At 44.7% G+C, this 21,030-nt stretch overlaps 1 protein-coding gene across 1 annotated transcript in view; it reads right to left on the bottom strand.

The window, feature by feature from the left end:
- The window catches only part of LOC137633336 (cartilage acidic protein 1-like), a 77,131-nt gene that overhangs the window by 16,681 nt on the left and 39,420 nt on the right, over positions 1 to 21,030 (bottom strand). The window contains exons 11-12 of the mRNA XM_068365584.1: positions 11,079 to 11,185; positions 7,264 to 7,451 (exon numbers count right to left, since the gene is read on the bottom strand). Coding sequence (XP_068221685.1) covers positions 7,264 to 7,451; positions 11,079 to 11,185 — 295 coding nt within the window. The remainder of the gene's footprint in view (positions 1 to 7,263; positions 7,452 to 11,078; positions 11,186 to 21,030) is intronic.

The raw sequence follows: 21,030 nt of genomic DNA on the forward strand, positions 1-21,030 counted from the left end.
TCATTCTTGAGGGAAAAGCTGGATCAGGAAAGAGACTCAGTTCTCGCACTTCTGTGAACTGAATGTGGCCCTCATTTCTTTATAGGGCTACTATTTCACTAACTCTAGCCCCTGAGGCTATAGCGAACAGGAAAATAACCTTTTGGGTTAGATCCTTGAGAAAACAATCTTCATTGTTCACAGATGAAGCATAATGTAGGACCTTGTCCAAAGACCATGAAATGGGTTTCAGAGGAGCTGCAGGCCTAAGTCTAGCGCATGCCTTCGGGATCTTGTTAAAAATTTTGTACGTCAGATCCACTTGAAAGGTGTAAAGAGGTCTAGTCAGGGCTGACATGCACGTAGTTATTGTGTTGGCAGCCAGACCTTGATTATGAAGGTGGATAAAGAAGGACAGACAGAAATCTATTGAAATTTCTTTCGGTCCTTTTGCTTTAACAAAAGCAACCCACTTTTTCCAAGACGATTCATATCGTCTTCTAGTTGACTTAGACTTGTATTCTTCTAGGAAGTCTATGCTGCCTTTTGAGATCCCAAATCTTTTCTTAACCGCTAGGGTGAGAAAATCATGAAATGAAGGTTTTGGGGTCTCTGTGATGAAGCGGAGACAGTCGACTTCAGAACCCGTTGAGATAGAGCTGGGTTCGGTAAAAGGACCAGCCTCAGCCTCAGTTCTATCGGTAGAGGGAACCAGTTGCTCTTGGGTCACTTGGGAACCACTAGAGCTGCCGTTCCTTGGAAGGATCTCAGCATGTTGAGGGCCTTCCTTAGGAAATTGGATGGAAGGAACAGGAAATTCAGGGTCCATTCGTTCCAAACTTGGGACATGGCGTCCGTTATCTCCTCTACAGGGTCCTCGTATGGGGCTACATATCGAGGTAGTTTCTTGATGACGCTCATCACGAAGAGGTCGATTTGCATTTCCGGGACTTGTTCCAAGATAGAAGAGAATGATTCTGCGTCTGTGGACCATTCTGACTCTATCGGCTTGAGCCTGAGTAGAGCATCCGCTGTCACAATGTGGATCCTTTGTAAGTGAACTGATGATAGGTGCCATCTCTCTAGACGAAGGATGGCTAATATCACATGGATTGTATGGGACAATCTCGAGCCTTGTTGGTTCAGACATCTCACTATCACTTCGCTGTTCAAGATCAGCCTGATGAGGGCTGGTCTGCGAGGGGAGAGTTTTCCCAACTTGAAAAGACTGCCATGGCTTCCAAAATATTGATTAGAAAGGCCTTGAACAGAGATGACCAAGTCCCTTGGACTTTCCTGTGATGGGAGTGAATTCCCCATTCTTCCGTCGAGGCATCCATGTGGATGGTCATCGACGGCAGAGGTGGTTGCAAGGGCACGGTCCTCCTTAGGCTCTTGGCCTTCGACCATGGGTTGAGAAGTGATTGAAATAAGGGCGATATCGATCATTTTAGACCTCTTTGAGCGTTTGATGCGTATCTTCTCCAGACTCCTGATGCATCTTTCAGCTGTGCTCTTAGCACCGGGTCTGTTACTGCTGTGAACTGGAGAGAACCCAATACTCTTTCCTGTTGGCATCTTGAAATCCTGTCGGATTACATTAGTCTCTTGACAGACCCTGCGATCTCCTTCCTCTCCCTTGAGAGAATGGAGAGACAATGTGATCTCAGGTCCCAATGATTTTCCAGTCATTGAAACCCTTGAGCTGGAGATAGTTGAGACTTCTTGAAGTTGATTTTGCATCCCAGACATTCCAGGAGCTTGGTAACTTCTTTGGATGCTTGCAGACCATCCGTTTTGGATGCTGCCCGCACCAGCCAGTCGTCCAGGTACTCTGCTACCTGAACAGTTTCTAGGCGTAGTTGTTACACGACTGCGTCTGCCAGTTTCATGAAGATATTTGGGACTATGTTTAGAACATACTTTATCTTCTGTAACTTGAATCCTAGGTAGGAGGAGAGGGGGCGACTGACTAGAAGGTGCCAATAGGCATATGTCAGGTCTATCGAGACTGTGAACACCCCTTTTTGTAATACCTGTAGGGTCCTTATGTGTAGAAGGATTAACATCCTGAACTTGCTGTTTCTTATGAACTTGTTGAGTGGCGACAAGTTCAGAATGACTCTAAGATTTCTTGAGTCCTTCTTGGGAACACAAAACAGCCTTCCCTGCAATTTGAATGACTTTGCTTTCCTTATAACCTGTATGCTCAAGAGATATAGGGTATATTCTTCTAATAGGGGGTTGGAGTGTTGGAAGAGTTGAGGAAATGCTGGTGGAGACATGTCTAGTTTCCATCCTAGTCCGATATTGATTAGGTCGTGGGCCCAAGGATCGAAGGTCCAATGATCCTGAAATTGTTGGAACCTCCCTCCTACCGGAAGCGTCTCTTTGCTTCAATTGATCGGAGGGTTTACCTCCTCGACCGCCTATCTGGGGCACCGCGGTCATAGTAACTGTGGGATGTTGTTGAGCAGGCCGAGGGAAAAGTCTAGACTTCGTCTTCCTTTTAGGTTGGGGACCCACATCCGGGGGAAGACTTCCTCTTTGAAGAGATGCCCCACTTCTGGAGAAGGTTCCTATTCTCCGTGATGGCTTTCTCGACTACCTCTTTGACTACTTCGCTCGGAAAGAGGTCTTTACCCCAGATGTTAGAAGATATCAGCTTCCTGGGTTCATGTTTCACTATTGCAGCAGCAAACACGAACTCTCTACAGGCTCTCCTAGCCTTCATGAAAGCATACAGGTCCTTTACTAAGGTGGCCATATGCATTTTGGCCAGGACCATGAGCATGTCTGGGGTACTTTGTTGGCCTGCACACATCTCTATGCAGTTTTGTAGGGATAAAGAGGCCGCAAGTCTCTCCTTCGTCTCTTGTTCCTTGCCCAAGAGAAAATCTGAAAGTTTAGGGAGATTCTCGCTAAACTGTCGTCCAGCGATGTCCGCGTCCAGTTTCCCTACAGAGAAGGTTAGATTGGTTTTGGAGCGGGTTGGGAGGTCTTGGCCTCTGGGTCGCTTGAATGACCCTCGGGAGGCGATAAGTGGAGTTTCACGGAGCTCTCTCTTGAATTTCGCTTCCCTTGTTTCACCTCGTTTGTGAATGTTCTCCATTAAATCCGTAAGATGGGCCAGCGCCTGGCTCGTGTTGTCCAATGGAGGGGTAGAAGGTGAAGACGTCGAGGGTAACGGCTCCGGGGCCGGCACAGACGGAAGGAATTCCGACACGACATCATCATCTTCTTCCAGAGGTAGAGTAGACTCCTCCTCGGGATGATCCTTAAATAGATCCTTTTCAGTGTCCATAGACACTTCCGACATCCTTACCTTCTGGTGGATGTCCATACTTTGCAACGCTTCCCTGCCATCCGTCTCGATGGCAATCTGGACGCAGGGAGGTGCGATTCGTGCTTGGGGCACAGCCATTTCACTACCCGCTTTCGGGAACAGTAAGCTACGCATCCTATCGTTAGGTAGGTATGGTCCCGGAGAGTTCTTCTGGAACCCTCTTACCCACTTGCGTAGCTTTTTATGTGCCGCATCCCTAGACTCCTTGGGGTCATCAAAACCTTCTATCACCAAGGTCCGGCAGATATTGCAGACTTGGGGGTCCCAATATTGTAGGGATTCCGTAATAATGGTGCAGGGGGCATGAGACCTGCATGCTTTATGACCGTAGAAGTACTTACTCCTAAGATTGCAGAAGATCGCATTGCATTTCATCTGGGGTTCCTCCTGTAAAGAAAGGAAAATAAAATGAGTACAGTATACGATTGTTTATCTCACATGATAAACAGATAAGCAATTATTCATATTTTAATCATTATAGCTTAGGATAGTAAGCTAGAAAGAAATAGAGAAAGACACAAACTTGTGTATCCCTCCCAGCCAATTGCTGTAACCTCTCCCAATATTAAAGATAAAGAGTTTCCTTTATCAGGGCAACTCGAAAGAGAAGGGTTCTAACCCCTAGGGATAGAAAAGTGTACACTGCCACTGACCCCTCTAATTATCTAATATTGTGGGGTAAGTATTAACTGATTTCCAGTCAGAGTATTGAAGGAATTCTATTCTTTCAATATAGGTTTGGTCTCAGCAAAAGCCTGTACAAGGGTACACAAGGTATGTTAGAAATTAACTACCGTATAATAGTACTATAGTTTTCTGTTTGCAGTATATACTATATTGTAAATATACTGGCTACTGTATAATCATATACTGTAGTTCAGCCGGTGTGTTGCCAGCATGGCTAGCACCTGGCGGCACAGTCCGGCCGGCATGTCGCCGGCTGGACTAGAAATTAGAAAAGACACATACTTGTGTATCCCACCCAGCCAATTGCTGTGACCTTCCCTTCCAATATTAAGACTATAGAGTTTCCTGATCAGGGAAACTCAAAGATAAGGGTTCTAACCTTTAGGGATAGAAAAGTGTACTACCACTGACCCTTCTAAAATATTTAATATTGTAGGGTAAATTGTAAACTGATTTCTAATCAGAGTATTGAAGGAATTCTATTCTTTCAATATAGGATTGGTCTCAGCAAAAGACTGGGCAAGGATACACAAGATATGTTGGAAAATAACTACTGTATAATATATACAATAGTTTTCTATCTGCAGTATATACTGTACTCTACTGCACATATACTGGCTACTGTATAATATATACTGTAGTTCAGCCGGCAGAGTTAGTCCCTGGCGGCGCAGTCCGGCCGGCATATAGCCGGCTGGTTAGTACCTGGCGGCACTGGTACAGTCGGCGTACAGTCGGCATACCGCCGACTGAGTAAGTACCTGACGGCACCGGCCCAGCCAACATGCTGCCGGCCGTGTTAGTACCTGGCGGCACTAGCTGATAGAAAGAGAGAAAGCATGGAGTGAAGGGCTGTCTTATTACAATGTATGTTTACAGTAAATAAGGATATAGGTATATAATCTTACTGCCTTTCTCCAGAAATAAGGTTCAAATGGAAGGGAAGAATGCATTATTCAGGCTTCCATCCAGCCGCAAAGTCCGTTGCCGGCATTGCCGGTTACAGGACTGTGGATGGCAGTCCAAGGGAGGACTGAAGAACCTTCAGCGACAGAGGGGTCTCCCACCGGCAGCCGCCATAGCAGGCACAACCCTCCCGGATCCTTATGTCCGTAACGGAAAGACTGAGTGGCTAAACAGCTGCTTATGTCGGAGCCCAGCTACCCCCGCAACCCACCCGGCAAGCGGTGAGATTGCAGGACGACGGCCACAAGGAATGCGATGGCTAAGTCATCGTTAAAGGACAGAGGGAGCAGGGAAAAGGGTCCTGTATAAAGTGTGGAAGAAGGCGGGAAGGTTGCCGCCCCTACCACACAAGGAAGAAACTCTGTTTTGATATCGGCACCATCCTAGGCAGCAGAAGAATATCTATTCTTCAGCCTAAGGTCTGCCGAAGTGGTGTTAAGAGGCGGCGGCAGGATTGCCGCCGCCTCTCAACACAGGAGAAACATCGTTTCAGTGTCGGCGCCATCCTAGGCAGCAGAAGAATGTCTATTCTTCAGCCTAGGGTCTGCCAACACAGGACTAGTCTTCTCGGCCGCAGGGGAGAAGGTGGCGGCATCATACTACCACTTTAGGTGTGGCCTAGGGAGGCTTAGCCTCCTATGCCGGCGGCTATAAGCTGGCAGGGGAGTGACTACTCACCCTGTAGCTCTGCCGCCGGCAGAAAGACTGAATACTCTGAGGTTCTGTCGAAAACCAAAGCCGGGCTCTCGCCGGCCAAGGTGGGAGACAGAAAACTCTAGCCTAGTCAAGCCGGAGTGAACTACTCTATGGCAAGACCAGAAAGGGTTGCCGCCTGCGGTGGCACTCAGAGGGAAGGAGGGATTACCCTTAAATCTCCACAGGAGACAAGTATCGAGTTATATAATTCTAGGAGATATACTATCTCCCATTGAATCAATAAAACGATACACGAGGGTAAACGGGGATAATGTCTGAAAGTATACTACATTGCCTAGGCTAAGTAGCCTAGGCAAGACGAGATCTCGGTTACCTAAATTGCTGAAACTCTAACGTATACGATCGACAAAGGAAGAGAAAATTATGCATAAAATAAATCTCTTTACTAGTATAATTGTGCCTAAATAGCTTTCATAAATTATTAATGCTATTACAACCGGGAAGTCATTCTGCTAACTAAATAACACATGCATAACGAACGATAGCGCCCATGGTGCCTCGGGTGACAGGCCTAGCTCCTCAACACATATAAATTACTCTCATTTCACTGTGAAGCAGGAGCTAAAAATTATACACTGTAAAGAATCAATACTGTACTCAACTTTCCAGATCCGAAAGAAGCTGGAGATTGCATAATATTTCCTCACAAAATCGATCAAAAACATTAGATTAACAGGGAACACCACCGTGCGAATTCGCTACAATAATAGGAATAACCGCCATTTTGAATATGGCGCCATCTAGATACTCAATAGTAGTATGGGAGAAAGGGTAACCTTGATAATGGCTCCCCTTCTATTTTTGCCACTCTTCCCCCTCGAGGCGAAAATGCTATTCGGGGTGAAGATTGCTATGTGTCGTATCAAGATATACGTCCCTTGACTTATGCGATATCCTTAAGAGAAATTTTAAGGATATTCGCGCCAGGAGTTAGAATTCTGGAGACCTAAAGGTAAATTCTCTAGGAATATCACTGTAGTCAAATATCCCTTAGGAATCTACTTATAGGAACCTTCCATCAAGACGACATGGCTTGAGCCCAAAAATGCCACTCGCATAGTAGGAAACATCATGTCCAAGAATCTTGGCAAAGATGAACCTGCCATCCTCACCTCGAGCCTCAAACAGATATCTATTTCTTAAGTTATTATAATTGGGGCATTTGGTCAACAAATGCCTCTCTGTTAAAGGTACTAAACAGTCATCGCAATACAGTTAGTGTTGGCCCTTCAGCAGAAACCCATGTCAACTGAGTGTGACCAATACGGAGACGACAAAGAGCCGTCTCCCATTTTCGGGGCATCATGTTATACTTCCAAGGAGATATGACATTTTGTTACTTCTCTCATTTTATTAGAATAGTATTACCAACTAATGGGTCATAGGCACACAAGCAGTTTCTCTCTTTGATTTTCTACCTCTTCCATCTTCAAGACCTTAGAACTAAGATGTCTTTGAACATCAAAACCACAAAAGAGGGCTAAATATAATTAATGGAGTTGGAATTAACAAATAGACTATAAGATAATTCACCTGGTATTATGATTAATTCAAGCAATTAAACACACCTTGTTGGCTTATCTAATTTAAGACCAAAATGTGCAACTGGTTCCATCTGGCATAAATACCCTGAGCCACAGTCAATAACACGAGAATGCTTCCTTTTTGTTGTATGTAGAGTGACTTTTGCTCCTCTTGCAGGAGCACCTTGACGACTTAAAACATAGACACGTAGCCATCCGTACTGATATAAATCCTGCCAAAAGATAATATAGTGTACAGTAATTAGAAAATCCACTATTAAAACAGATATGTAATACTATTTACATATGCGTTTTTGTGCATCACAAAATGAATCTCAGATTTATCAATCTACTTAAAAGGGAATGATCAGATGTCTTGGGTAAAGTAGTACATGTGCTCACTGTCCTATAGCTCCCAGGTAGCGAAATGAATCACCTCTTTTTTTGAAAATGAACTGCTTTGACATAGTTGAAGGATAAGGAAAAAGAATCAACTTAAAGTACGCGAGTCTGTTTGTATTTTTTTTTTTTTAAATAATAATATCTTTCTCCTAACGAACCAATTAATTTACAATGAACTAAACAAGAAACTAAGTATAGCGCACTCTAAGGGAATCACACTAGTAAGATGAAAAGGACCTGAAGGGACAAAGGAACTCCTGACCAAATATTGCATTAGGAAATAAAAGGCTCCAAGGGGAAGGAGGCACACAAGAGTAGGACTGAGACCATGTTAAATTAAGAACAAATATAAACATGGGTATGGAAGCATAAACAACAGGCATACTAATATCTTGAAGGAGACCTAAGATGTGACAGGCAAATCTGATGGGGAAGATGAATCTCCAAAACATCAGCCAAAACCTGAAGAGAAGGGCAAACTTACAAGGCCTCATTGGAGAAGAACAAAAAAATCTTGAGTTAGAGGGTGCTGACCTAAAGTCAAGTAAACTTTTGTCTCTCAAGTGATAAGGCAAATTAAATAATTATATGGGACATCATTTTAAGAAAAAATTGCCTGAGTAAAAAAAAAAATAAATGTTTCATACTTGATGTGAGAAGGTCATAGTTTTTCATTGTAAAGGAAAAGAACAATTCTGTTGACAGATGTCTTGGTTGTTTAAAAGACAAAATTTCAGAAAGATTTTGATGCAATATTAATACTAGAAGGAACTCTACCTGGAAAGGCCACAGACTTGAGCTGCTAATGTTGAAGCAGTTGAATGAAATTCATTGAGCTGAAGATGCTGCTTAGAGCATACAAACTTAACAGCCTGCTGAAGAAAGAAACAATTCAGGAAGGCAGTAAAGGACTTGAAGGCTGAAGAAATATTTTGCCATGTCATAGCCTAATAGTTCGAATATCATAAGTGCCAACCAAAGTTTCTTCTTAGAATCAGTTCGTTATTTAACCCAACATAAAACTTGAAAGGAGAATTTTAAGCCTCGGAAGAAGCAGTTATTTCAGGTTCAAAGGAGGATCGGACCTCAACTCAAGAAGCTCCTAAATAGATGAGTCCTTGAACAATGCTCTGAGGGCAAAATAATCAGCAACAGGGGAGAGACTGAACATTCTAAAAGCAGGGAGTATGTGTGACAGGTAATGAGAAAAGACAGAAGGCTTAGTCCATACCAAGCATCACCATTAATAAAATGGTGGGAGGAGAGAGAGAAGACAAATGCTGATGCAAGTGGGATAGTTGAATGATCAGAGAAGGGGGAATTTTCAGATTAAAGTTTTCCAAAGAAGATATGCCCAAAGCACAACAAAAGTGACACATACGAAGCACATATAGTAACATTAAAGGAGCTTGATACGACTGGCAAAAGCCTCCTTTATGTCCAAGGAACAGAGGGTAGTACATGCAACAGAGCAAGAAGCAAAACAATCGTTCTCCTACTAAGCAAGTAAGAAGTCCTTTCCCTGAAAAAAAAATGCAGTATATCATCTGAAACAGAAGATGGCAAAGAAGTAGGTGCCAATAATAAGCAAAGATACAGAGGAAAGTGATGAGTTGAGGAGAGCAACAAAGGCACCGGCACTTCCATAAGCACCATTACTACAGTTCAAAGCTAAACATCAACTTCACAAAACAGGGAGTCAAAAATAGCAGGAAATACTGAAAATCTTTCATCAGGGTACTTGAATGTATTCTGTCAGTAATGTACACTGAATAAAGAAAAATCATGGCAAAGTGAAAAATTCAATCATGGAATGAAAAAATCACTTGACAGAGTTAAATAATGATCATGATGATTCATTACAGTCAAGACCCAAAAAGGAATTTTGACGAAGGAAAAATCTATTTCTGGGCGAGGGACCTGTGTTGCCCAGTGAAATGCTCCTTATAGCACTATTTCTAAGGTATAAATACTGCTAAATATACCAGAGAAAAAAGTTGCATGGAATGCCAGGAATATACCCAGCCCGCTCACCCTTATAGGGTGTCGGTATAGTAACTGGGGCGTGTTAAAACCACTATCAGAGGTCCCTTACCAATTAGTCTTCTCCTTCCTCAACATCACCCGTTACTACAAGGGGCCGTTCTACATCCGACTACTGCCCGCTACTACGGCTACTGCCCCCCACCCCCACCACTACCCACGCTTCTCCCATCATTCCTTCTATAGCACCGTGATATCAACAAGCGTTCTTGTGTTCAGAACCTTTATTTTGTGTTTAGTGAAGATGTAAAAACATTATGCTTACCCTGACTATCAATGTGCATTTTAATACAAAAGCAGATGAATAATGTTATGTTGAAAGTTCACAAACTTTGTGTGAGTAAAAATTACCCATGTAAAATTACTAATAAATTATTAAATTAAAGTACAAAATATCAAATCAATTAGATACTTTCATGGACAAATCTTTGCTAAGGGCATTTTTAATTAAAAGCAGTGACAAATGGCAACGAGACTGTTAGAGCTAATTGAAAGCAGTGACAAATAGGAATAAGCATGTTAGAGTTCAAGTATAAAGTAATATTTATGAATATGTACTGTAATACAATACATTTTCCCAAGAAAACAACATAAAAATGTGAAAAGACAACAATAAGTAATTTATGATAGGGCCTTCAGAGAGACTGGATTTATCACTGAAATATCAAAAGATACAGTACACAAAAATAAATTCACAGAAGAAAATGAGCTGCTAATATGGACAAAATTTATGTAAGATAACGAGGTAAGCAAAAATTTAACATTATAAACTTCTAAAGAAATTAATTGAGATTTTATACTTCAAAAATAGATAAAAAGCATTAAAACATCATAATATCAGAAAGCAAATATAATCGGTCATTAATGTAATTAGAAACAAACACCGTAAGAAAAATATATTCATCAGAAAATAGTTACAAAATTAATTAAAAATTAAAAGAACTGAATAGCTCAAAGCTAGTGAATGAAAGTAGTAAATAAAAGGCTTACAGAACTTTAAAAACTACCTTCCTTCCAGTAAAGAAAACTGCAGGTGCTGTTTCCAAGTCCCAACGGTCTGGGAATTATTGGAACGGTTTCAGTCAGCAAACACAATATATAGTTTACCTAAATAGCTGGGTCCTAGGAGAGTATGCACATGTACTAACTTTTCTTTTACTCCAACAAAGGGATCAATATTTCTGGTTTCATGCATGGGTTATGAACAAGGTCTTAAAGTAAGGGGTTTATTTGTTGGAACAGTAAAACTTTACTTTAGCAAGGGAGTTTTAAGCTTTATGCAAGAAAGAAAAGAGGGAACAATTCTTCTTTCCCCTGACATGTTAAAGTACAGTTATTGCTTTTAAGATCAAAAGATTTCAAGCAATTCAGCAATATATAAAGTTGAATAGGTTGTGATATTAAATTGATTGTACCTCATCAGGATGAAGTCTAAAGACACTTAATGGCTGTTCAGCTGATTCGCCATGTGAGATGATAAGCTCTAATCTTCCATCTCCATCGAAGTCTGTCACAGCTCCCCCTGCAATAATCCTTTTACACTTTAACACAAATATCAGTATGCAGTGTGATGCTAAAGGATCTTATGAAAAATGTTATTTTGATAATAAAATAAATTTTTGAATATACTTACCCGGTGATTATATAGCTGCAACTCTGTTGCCCGACAGACAACTCTACGGTAAAAACTCGCCAGCGATCGCTACATAGGTTGCGGGTGTGCCCAACAGCGCCATCTGTCGTCCAGATACCCAGTACTCAATGTAAACAAAGACTCAATTTTCTCCTCGTCCCACTGCGTCTCTATTGGGGAGGAAGGGAGGGTCCTTTAATTTATAATCACCGGGTAAGTATATTCAAAAATTTATTTTATTATCAAAATAACATTTTTCAATATTTAACTTAGCCGGTGATTATATAGCTGATTCACACCCAGGGGGGTGGGTAGAGACCAGCAATATATGTTTACACTTTTATGAGCTAAGAGTTTTTATTTCATTTTAGAAGTTATCAAAATAACAAAAACAAAATAAATAGGTACCTGGTAAGGAAGTCGACTTGAACAATTACTCTGCCTTTTAAGTACGTCTTCCTTACGGAGCCTCGCGATCCTCTTAGGATGCTGATCGACCCCTAGGATCTGAAGTATCAAGGGTTGCAACCCATACAACAGGACCTCATCAAAACCCCTAATCTAGGCGCTCTCAAGAAATGACTTTGACCACCCGCCAAATCAACCAGGATGCGAAAGGCTTCTTAGCCTTCCGGACAACCCACAAAACAACAATAAAAACATTTCAAGAGAAAGATTAAAAGGGTATGGAATTAGGGAATTGTAGTGGTTGAGCCCTCACCCACTACTGCACTCGCTGCTACGAATGGTCCCAGTGTGTAGCAGTCCTCGTAAAGAGACTGGACATCCTTTAGATAAAAAGACGCAAACACTGACTTGCTTCTCCAATAGGTTGCGTCCATTATACTTCGCAGAGATCTATTTTGCTTAAAGGCCACGGAAGTTGCGACAGCTCTAACTTCGTGTGTCCTTACCTTAAGCAATGCTTGGTCTTCCTCACTCAGATGTGAATGAGCTTCTCGTATTAACAGTCTGATAAAGTAGGATAAAGCATTCTTTGACATAGGCAAAGATGGTTTCTTAACTGAACACCATAAAGCTTCAGATTGGCCTCGTAAAGGTTTAGTTCGCTTTAAATAGAACTTAAGAGCTCTCACAGGGCATAAGACTCTTTCTAGTTCATTGCCTACCATATTCGATAAGCTGGGAATATCGAACGATTTCGGCCAAGGTCGAGAAGGTAGCTCATTTTTGGCTAGAAAACCAAGTTGTAGTGAACATGTAGCTTTTTCAGACGAAAATCCGATGTTCTTGCTGAAGGCATGAATCTCACTGACTCTTTTAGCTGTGGCTAAGCATACCAGGAAAAGTGTCTTTAAGGTGAGATCTTTCATGGAGGCTGATTGAAGCGGCTCAAACCTGTCTGACATGAGGAATCTTAGTACCACGTCTAAATTCCAACCAGGTGTAACCAAACGACGCTCCTTCGTGGTCTCAAAAGACTTAAGGAGGTCCTGTAGATCTTTATTGTTGGAAAGATCTAAGCCTCTATGCCGGAAGACCGATGCCAACATGCTTCTGTAGCCCTTGATAATGGGAGCTGAAAGTGATCGTTCTTTTCTCAGGTATAAGAGAAAGTCAGCTATTTGAGCTACAGAGGTACTGGTCGAGGATACAGATACTGACTTGCACCAGTTTCGGAAGACTTCCCACTTCGATTGGTAGACTCTAAGGGTGGATGTTCTCCTTGCTCTAGCAATCGCACTGGCTGCCTCCTTCGAAAAGCCTCTAGCTCTCGAGTCTTTCGATAGTCTGAAGGCAGTCAGACGAAGAGCGTGGAGGCTTTGGTGTACCTTCTTTACGTGTGGCTGACGTAGAAGGTCCACCCTTAGAGGAAGACTTCTGGGAACGTCTACTAGCCATCGAAGTACCTCGGTGAACCATTCTCTCGCGGGCCAGAGGGGAGCAACTAGCGTCAACCTTGTCCCTTCGTGAGAGGCGAACTTCTGCAGTACCTTGTTGACAATCTTGAACGGTGGGAATGCGTATAGATCTAGATGCGACCAATCTAGGAGAAAGGCATCTATATGTATTGCTGCTGGGTCCGGGATTGGTGAGCAATATATTGGGAGCCTCTTGGTCATCGAGGTTGCAAAGAGATCTATGGTTGGTTGGCCCCAAGTGGCCCAAAGACTCTTGCATACATCCTTGTGGAGGGTCCATTCTGTTGGAATTACTTGCCCCTTCCGACTGAGACAATCTGCCATGACATTCAAGTTGCCTTGGATGAACCTCGTTACTAGTGATATGTTTTGACCTTTTGACCAGATGAGCAGGTCCCTTGCGATCTCGTACAATGTCAGTGAGTGGGTCCCTCCTTGCTTGGAGATGTACGCCAAGGCAGTGGTGTTGTCCGAGTTCACTTCCACCACTTTGCCTTGAAGGAGAGACCTGAAGCTTTTCAAGGCCAGATGTACTGCCAGTAGCTCCTTGCAGTTGATATGCATTATCCTTTGACTCGAGTTCCATAGTCCCGAACATTCCCGACCGTCTAATGTCGCGCCCCAGCCTACGTCCGATGCGTCCGAGAAGAGAACGTGGTTGGGAGTCTGAACAGCCAGGGGAAGACCCTCTCTTAGGCTGATACTGTCCTTCCACCAAGTCAGGCAAGACTTCATCTTCTCGGAAATGGGGATCGAGACCGCTTCTAGCGTCTTGTCCTTTTTCCAGTGAAATGCTAGGTGGTATTGAAGAGGACGGAGGTGTAGTCTTCCTAATGACACAAACTGTTCCAGGGATGATAGCGTCCCTATCAGACTCATCCACTTCCTGACTGAACATCGTTCCTTCTTCAGCATGTTCTGGATGCATAACTGGGCTTGGCTTGTTCTGAGGGCCGACGGAAAAGCCCGAAAAGCTAGACTGTGAATCTCCATCCCTAAATACACAATAGTTTGGGATGGGACCAGTTGTGACTTTTCCATATTGACAAGGAGACCCAATTCCTTGGTCAGATCTAGAGTCCACTTGAGATCCTTCAGACAGCGACGACTGGAAGAAGCTCTGAGAAGCCAGTCGTCCAAATAGAGGGAGGCTCGGATGTCCGCTAAATGAAGGAATTTGGCTACATTCCTCATCAGCCTCGTAAACACAAGAGGAGCTGTGCTTAGGCCAAAGCACAGGGCTTGAAACTGGTAGACAACCTTTTCGAAAACGAATCTCAGAAAAGGTTGGGAGTCCGGGTGGATGGGGACGTGGAAGTAGGCGTCCCTTAGGTCTAAAGAGACCATCCAGTCTTCCCTTCTGACCGCTGCTAAGACTGACTTTGTGGTCTCCATGGAGAACGTCTGCTTTGTGACAAAGACATTCAGAGCACTGACGTCTAGCACCGGCCTCCACCCTCCTGTCTTCTTTGACACCAAGAAGAGTCGGTTGTAGAATCCCGGAGATTGAAGGTCCGAGACTCTGACCACCGCTCCCTTCTCTAGTAAAAGAGACACCTCCCGTTTCAAGGCTTGTCTCTTGTCTTCCTCTCTGTACCTGGGAGAGAGATCGATGGGAGACGTTGCTAGAGAGGGTTTCCGTACATACGGGATCTTGTACCCCTCTCTGAGCAACTTCACAGATTGTGCATCTGCGCCTCTCTTTTCCCAGGTCTGCCAGAAGTTCTTGAGTCTGGCTCCCACTGCTGTCTGAAGAAGCTGGCAGTCAAACTCTGCCCTTAAAGGACTTGGTTCCTTTCTTCTTTCCTCGTTTCCCTTCGGCACGAGCACCTCCTCTGCTGGAGGCTCTGCCACGAAAGGGCGGAATAAAACGGGACGCTGGAGTGTCCATCCTTGGTCTAGCTGACAAGGTAGGCAAAGGGGTAGCTTTGCGAGCGGAGGACGCAACAAGATCGTGAGTGTCCTTCTGTATCAATGAAGCGGCTATTTCCTTAATCAGGTCTTCTGGAAAAAGGCACTTGGAAAGAGGAGCAAAAAGAAGCTCGGATCTCTGGCACGGTGTAACTCCAGCTGAAAGGAATGAGCATAGGTTTTCACGCTTTTTAAGGACTCCGGACACAAATGATGCAGCAAGCTCATTAGACCCATCACGTACGGCCTTGTCCATGCAGGACATAATGAGCAAGGAAGTCTCTTTCTCTGTCGGAGAGATCTTTCTGCTTAGGGCTCCTAGACACCAGTCTAAGAAGTTAAAAACTTCGAAGGCCCTAAAGATACCTTTCAAAAGGTGGTCCAGGTCCAAAGATGACCAACATATCTTTGAGCGTCTCATGGCAAGGCGGCGGGGAGAGTCTACGAGGCTTGAGAAGTCGCCCTGGGCAGAGGCAGGAACTCCCAAGCCGAGAACTTCTCCCGTGGCATACCAGACGCTCGATCTAGAAGAGAGTCTAGCAGGGGGAAACGTAAAGGCTGTCTTCCCTAAACTCTTCTTGGAATGCAACCATTCTCCTATCACCCGCAAAGCTCTCCTGGACGAGCGTGCGAGGACGAGTCTAGTAAAGGCAGGAGTGGTAGACGGCATGCCTAACACAAACTCTGACGGAGGAGAACGAGGAGCCACAGAAACAAACTGGTCCGGAAACATCTCTTTGAAAATGGCCAAAACTTTCCTAAAGTCCAAAGAGGGTTGAGTAGACTTAGGCTCGTCCAATTCAGATTGTGGTTCATCTATGTGTGCAGCAACAGCATCATCAGAAAGTCCCTCATCCGATAACTGATGAGGAAACGGCAACGGAGTGGGTAACGGCTGGTTCGCTGAGTCCGGTCGCACGGGTGCATGCGTGACTGAGCCGGACGCAACGTCATGGAACTGCTGCCCAGTCTGTGAGCTGGCAACAACCATGGCAGCGCGGGGACGCACAGCGTCTACTCCAGCCTGTCTGGACTGATGTGGGTGCGCAGTGGAAAGCACACTGGGTTGCGGAGGTTGACGCACCGCGTCAAAACAAAGCAACTCTGACAGTTGTTGAACCTCCCGAACGTCAACGGAGACCTCCGTGCGTCGCTTAACGTCAACATGCGGCTGGCAGATCACACTGGAACGCATGGGTGGCGGAACTCTCTCAACTGGTGTGCATGAGAAGGTTACCTCAGCGTCCACAGGACGCACAACCGATCGTGTGGAAGGTTGTAGGTTAGGTATTGCACTAGCTGGTGCGGCAGCAACCTTCTCCGCACGAAAGTCCTGCATAAGAGACGTCAGTTTTGACTGCATGTCTTGCAGTAGAGACCACTTAGGGTCTACGGGAGCAGGTGCAGCGACAGACGGTGTTACTGTCTGAAGCGGTACCCGCTTTGCCTCTCTTAGGCGGTGAGCAGTCATCGGATGACGGCAGCGAGTCCGAACTGACCCAGTGGCTACAACCGGGCCGTTGGACTTGCGCTGAAGGGACCGACTTGCGTTTTAACGGTCGTGAGACCTTGGTCCAGGGTTTCTTGCGAGAAACACCTTCCGAAGACGAGGTATAAATGGGCTCTCTCGTCTTAGTTAGGTAGGAGCGATCTTGTGTAGATACGCCCGATACCACGGAGGGAACGTCTGTTCGCTGATTAAAGCCTCTCGAACCCATTTGTCGTACGACATTGCTTCTCCCCTGGACTTGGGAGCTTGCAAGAGGTCCCGGACTAGGAGGACGACAGGCACGAACAGACGAACCCTCAAGCGCAACACTATCCACAACACTATCACTCGGCACTTTAGCACTTCCCACTGCACTTTTGCACTTAAGCTCCTTCACATCCGCCATGAGCTGATTACGGTCACTAGCAAGGGACTCAACTCTCTCACCCAGAGCCTGGATGGCACGCATCATATCAGCCATCGAAGGTTCCTGAGTGCCAGGAGGGGGGTTAGGAGCAACCACTACAGGGGAAGGAATAGGTTGTGGGGCATGAGGAGAGGATATATTAACAGAACGAGAAGAACTTCTCCTAACTCTATCTCTCTCTAGCCTACGTGTATACTTTTGGAATTCGATAAATTTGAATTCCGAAAGCCCAACTCACTCCTCACACCGATCTTCCAATTGACAGGTTTTATCCCGACAATTGGAACAAACAGTGTGAGGGTCGATAGAAGCCTTCGGAAGACGCCTTGAACAGTCCCTAGCATTGCACTTCCTAAATTTTGGGACTTGTGAAGGGTCAGCCATTTTGAATTGGTCAAAGGGAAATTCAAAAAACTATCAAAAAGTCATCAACAAAGAATCCGTTATCAAAAAGAGTTCAAGGATTTGTGTGAAGAGAAACCCTGCACAGCGAAAGCTCAAAACTAGAATAAAGTACTTCACCAATTAGTTGTGAAAAAACTCCAGTTTAGCAACAGCGAGTAAGTACGTCTTGTCGATAGCTCGACAGAGAGAAAATTGAGTCTTTGTTTACATTGAGTACTGGGTATCTGGACGACAGATGGCGCTGTTGGGCACACCCGCAACCTGTGTAGCGATCGCTGGCGAGTTTTTACCGTAGAGTTGTCTGTCGGGCAACAGAGTTGCAGCTATATAATCACCGGCTAAGTTAAATATTGAAAAAAGACCTTTGAAGTTATCAAAAAGGGATTAATTACAGCCTCTCTGCAACAAATAGAAAATGACACCAGTGTTGCAATGTAGCCACTGTAATTTGCTGTCCGTAAATGGAAATGCAATATGAACAATTAGTGTTTGTTAAAGTATTATGAAAAAAAAAATCACAATGAAGCTTATGAATAGCTTTTAAAATGTTATTTTCATTAGTAAAATAAATTTTTGAATATACTTACCCGATGATCATGTAGCTGTCAACTCCGTTGCCCGACAGAAATCTAAGGTCGGGATACGCCAGCGATCGCTATACAGGTGGGGGTGTACACAACAGCGCCATCTGTGAGCAGGTACTCAAGTACTTCTTGTCAACAAGAACTCAATTTTCTCCTCGGTCCACTGGTTCTCTATGGGGAGGAAGGGCGGGTCCTTAAATTCATGATCATCGGGTAAGTATATTCAAAAATTTATTTTACTAATGTAAATAACATTTTTCAATATTAATCTTACCCGATGATCATGTAGCTGATTCACACCCAGGGTGGTGGGTGGAGACCAGCATACAAGTTAACACAGAAGCTAAGTATCCCGTATTTCATTTTATCAGTTATTCAAAATAACAAACATAAAATAAATAAGTACCTGGTAAGGAAGTCGACTTGAACTATTACTCTGCCTTTTTTTAAGTACGTCTTCCTTACTGAGCCTAGCGGTCCTCTTAGGATGCTGAACGACTCCTAGGTGCCGAAGTATGAAGGGCTGCAACCCATACTAAAGGACCTCATCACAACCTCTAATCTAGGCGCTTCTCAAGAAAGAATTTGACCACCCGCCAAATCAACCAGGATGCGGAAGACTTCTTAGCCTTCCGTACAACCCAAAAACAACAATAAAAAGTATTTCAAGAGAAAGATTAAAAAAGGTTATGGGATTATGGGAATGTAGTGGCTGAGCCCTCACCTACTACTGCACTCGCTGCTACGAATGGTCCCAGGGTGTAGCAGTTCTCATAAAGAGACTGGACATCTTTGAGATAGAATGATGCGAACACTGACTTGCTTCTCCAATAGGTTGCATCCATAACACTCTGCAGAGAACGGTTCTGTTTGAAGGCCACTGAAGTAGCGACAGCTCTTACTTCATGCGTCCTTACCTTCAGCAAAGCAAGGTCTTCTTCCTTCAGATGAGAATGTGCCTCTCTAATCAGAAGCCTGATGTAGTAAGAAACTGCGTTCTTAGACATCGGTAGAGCAGGCTTCTTGATAGCACACCATAAAGCTTCTGATTGTCCTCGTAATGGCTTTGTCCGTCTTAAATAGTACTTAAGAGCTCTTACTGGGCAAAGTACTCTCTCTAGTTCGTTCCCCACCAAGTTGGACAGGCTTGGGATCTCGAACGACTTGGGCCAAGGACGGGAAGGAAGCTCGTTTTTAGCCAAAAAACCGAGCTGCAAGGAACATGTAGCCGTTTCAGATGTAAAACCTATGTTCCTGCTGAAGGCGTGGATCTCACTGACTCTTTTAGCTGTTGCTAAGCAAACGAGGAAAAGAGTCTTTAATGTGAGATCCTTAAAAGAGGCTGATTGAAGCAGTTCGAATCTTGATGACATCAGGAACCTTAAAACCACGTCTAGGTTCCAGCCTGGAGTGGACAACCGACGTTCCTTTGAGGTCTCAAAAGACCTAAGAAGGTCCTGTAGATCTTTGTTGGTGGAAAGATCCAAGCCTCTGTGGCGGAAGACCGCTGCCAACATACTCCTGTAACCCTTGATCGTAGGAGCTGAGAGGGATCTTACATTCCTGAGATGTAACAGAAAGTCAGCAATCTGTGTTACAGAGGTACTGGTTGAGGAAACTGCATTCGCCTTGCACCAGCTTCGGAAGACTTCCCATTTTGACTGATAGACTCTGAGAGTGGATATCCTCCTTGCTCTGGCAATCGCTCTGGCTGCCTCCTTCGAAAAGCCTCTAGCTCTTGAGAGTCTTTCGATAGTCTGAAGGCAGTCAGACGAAGAGCGTGGAGGCTTGGGTGTACCTTCTTTACGTGAGGCTGACGCAGAAGGTCCACTCTTAGAGGAAGAGTCCTGGGAACGTCCACTAGCCATTGCAGTACCTCGGTGAACCATTCTCTCGCAGGCCAGAGGGGAGCAACCAACGTCAACCGTGTCCCTTCGTGGGAAGCGAACTTCTGAAGTACCCTGTTGACAATCTTGAACGGAGGGAACGCATACAGGTCTAGATGGGACCAATCCAGCAGAAAGGCATCCACGTGAACTGCTGCTGGGTCTGGAATCGGAGAACAATACATCGGGAGCCTCTTGGTCATCGAGGTAGCGAATAGATCTATGGTGGGCTGACCCCACAGGGCCCATAGTCTGCTGCAAACATTCTTGTGAAGGGTCCACTCTGTGGGGATGACCTGACCCTTCCGGCTGAGGCGATCTGCCATGACATTCATATCGCCCTGAATGAACCTCGTTACCAGCGAAAGCTTTCGATCTCTTGACCAAATGAGGAGGTCCCTTGCGATCTCGAACAACTTCTTCGAATGAGTCCCTCCTTGCTTGGAGATGTAAGCCAAGGCTGTGGTGTTGTCGGAGTTCACCTCCACCACCTTGCTTAGCTGGAGAGACTTGAAGTTTATCAAGGCCAGATGAACTGCCAAAAGCTCCTTGCAATTGATGTGAAGTGTCCTTTGCTCCTGATTCCACGTGCCCGAGCATTCCTGTCCGTCCAGTGTCGCACCCCAGCCCGTGTCCGATGCGTCCGAGAAGAGACGGTGGTCGGGGGTCTGAACAGCCAATGGTAGACCTTCCTTGAGAAGAATGCTGTTCTTCCACCACGTCAGTGTAGACCTCATCTCTTCGGAAACAGGAACTGAGACCGCCTCTAGCGTCATGTCCTTTTCCCAGTGAGCAGCTAGATGATACTGAAGGGGGCGGAGGTGGAGTCTCCCTAACTCGATGAACTGGGCCAGCGATGAAAGTGTCCCTGTTAGACTCATCCACTGCCTGACTGAACATCGGTTCCTTCTCAGCATGCTCTGGATGCATTCTAGGGCTTGATTGATCCTTGGAGCCGACGGAAAAGCCCGAAAAGCTCGACTCTGAATCTCCATACCTAGATAGACAATGGTCTGGGATGGGACGAGTTGGGACTTCTCTATATTGACCAGGAAGCCCAATTCCTTGGTCAGATCCAAAGTCCATCTGAGATTCTCCAGACAGCGACGACTTGACGGAGCTCTTAAAAGCCAGTCGTCCAAATAGAGG

This window comes from Palaemon carinicauda, chromosome 42 (genome assembly GCF_036898095.1).
Source record: "Palaemon carinicauda isolate YSFRI2023 chromosome 42, ASM3689809v2, whole genome shotgun sequence".
Classification (NCBI taxonomy): domain Eukaryota; kingdom Metazoa; phylum Arthropoda; class Malacostraca; order Decapoda; family Palaemonidae; genus Palaemon; species Palaemon carinicauda.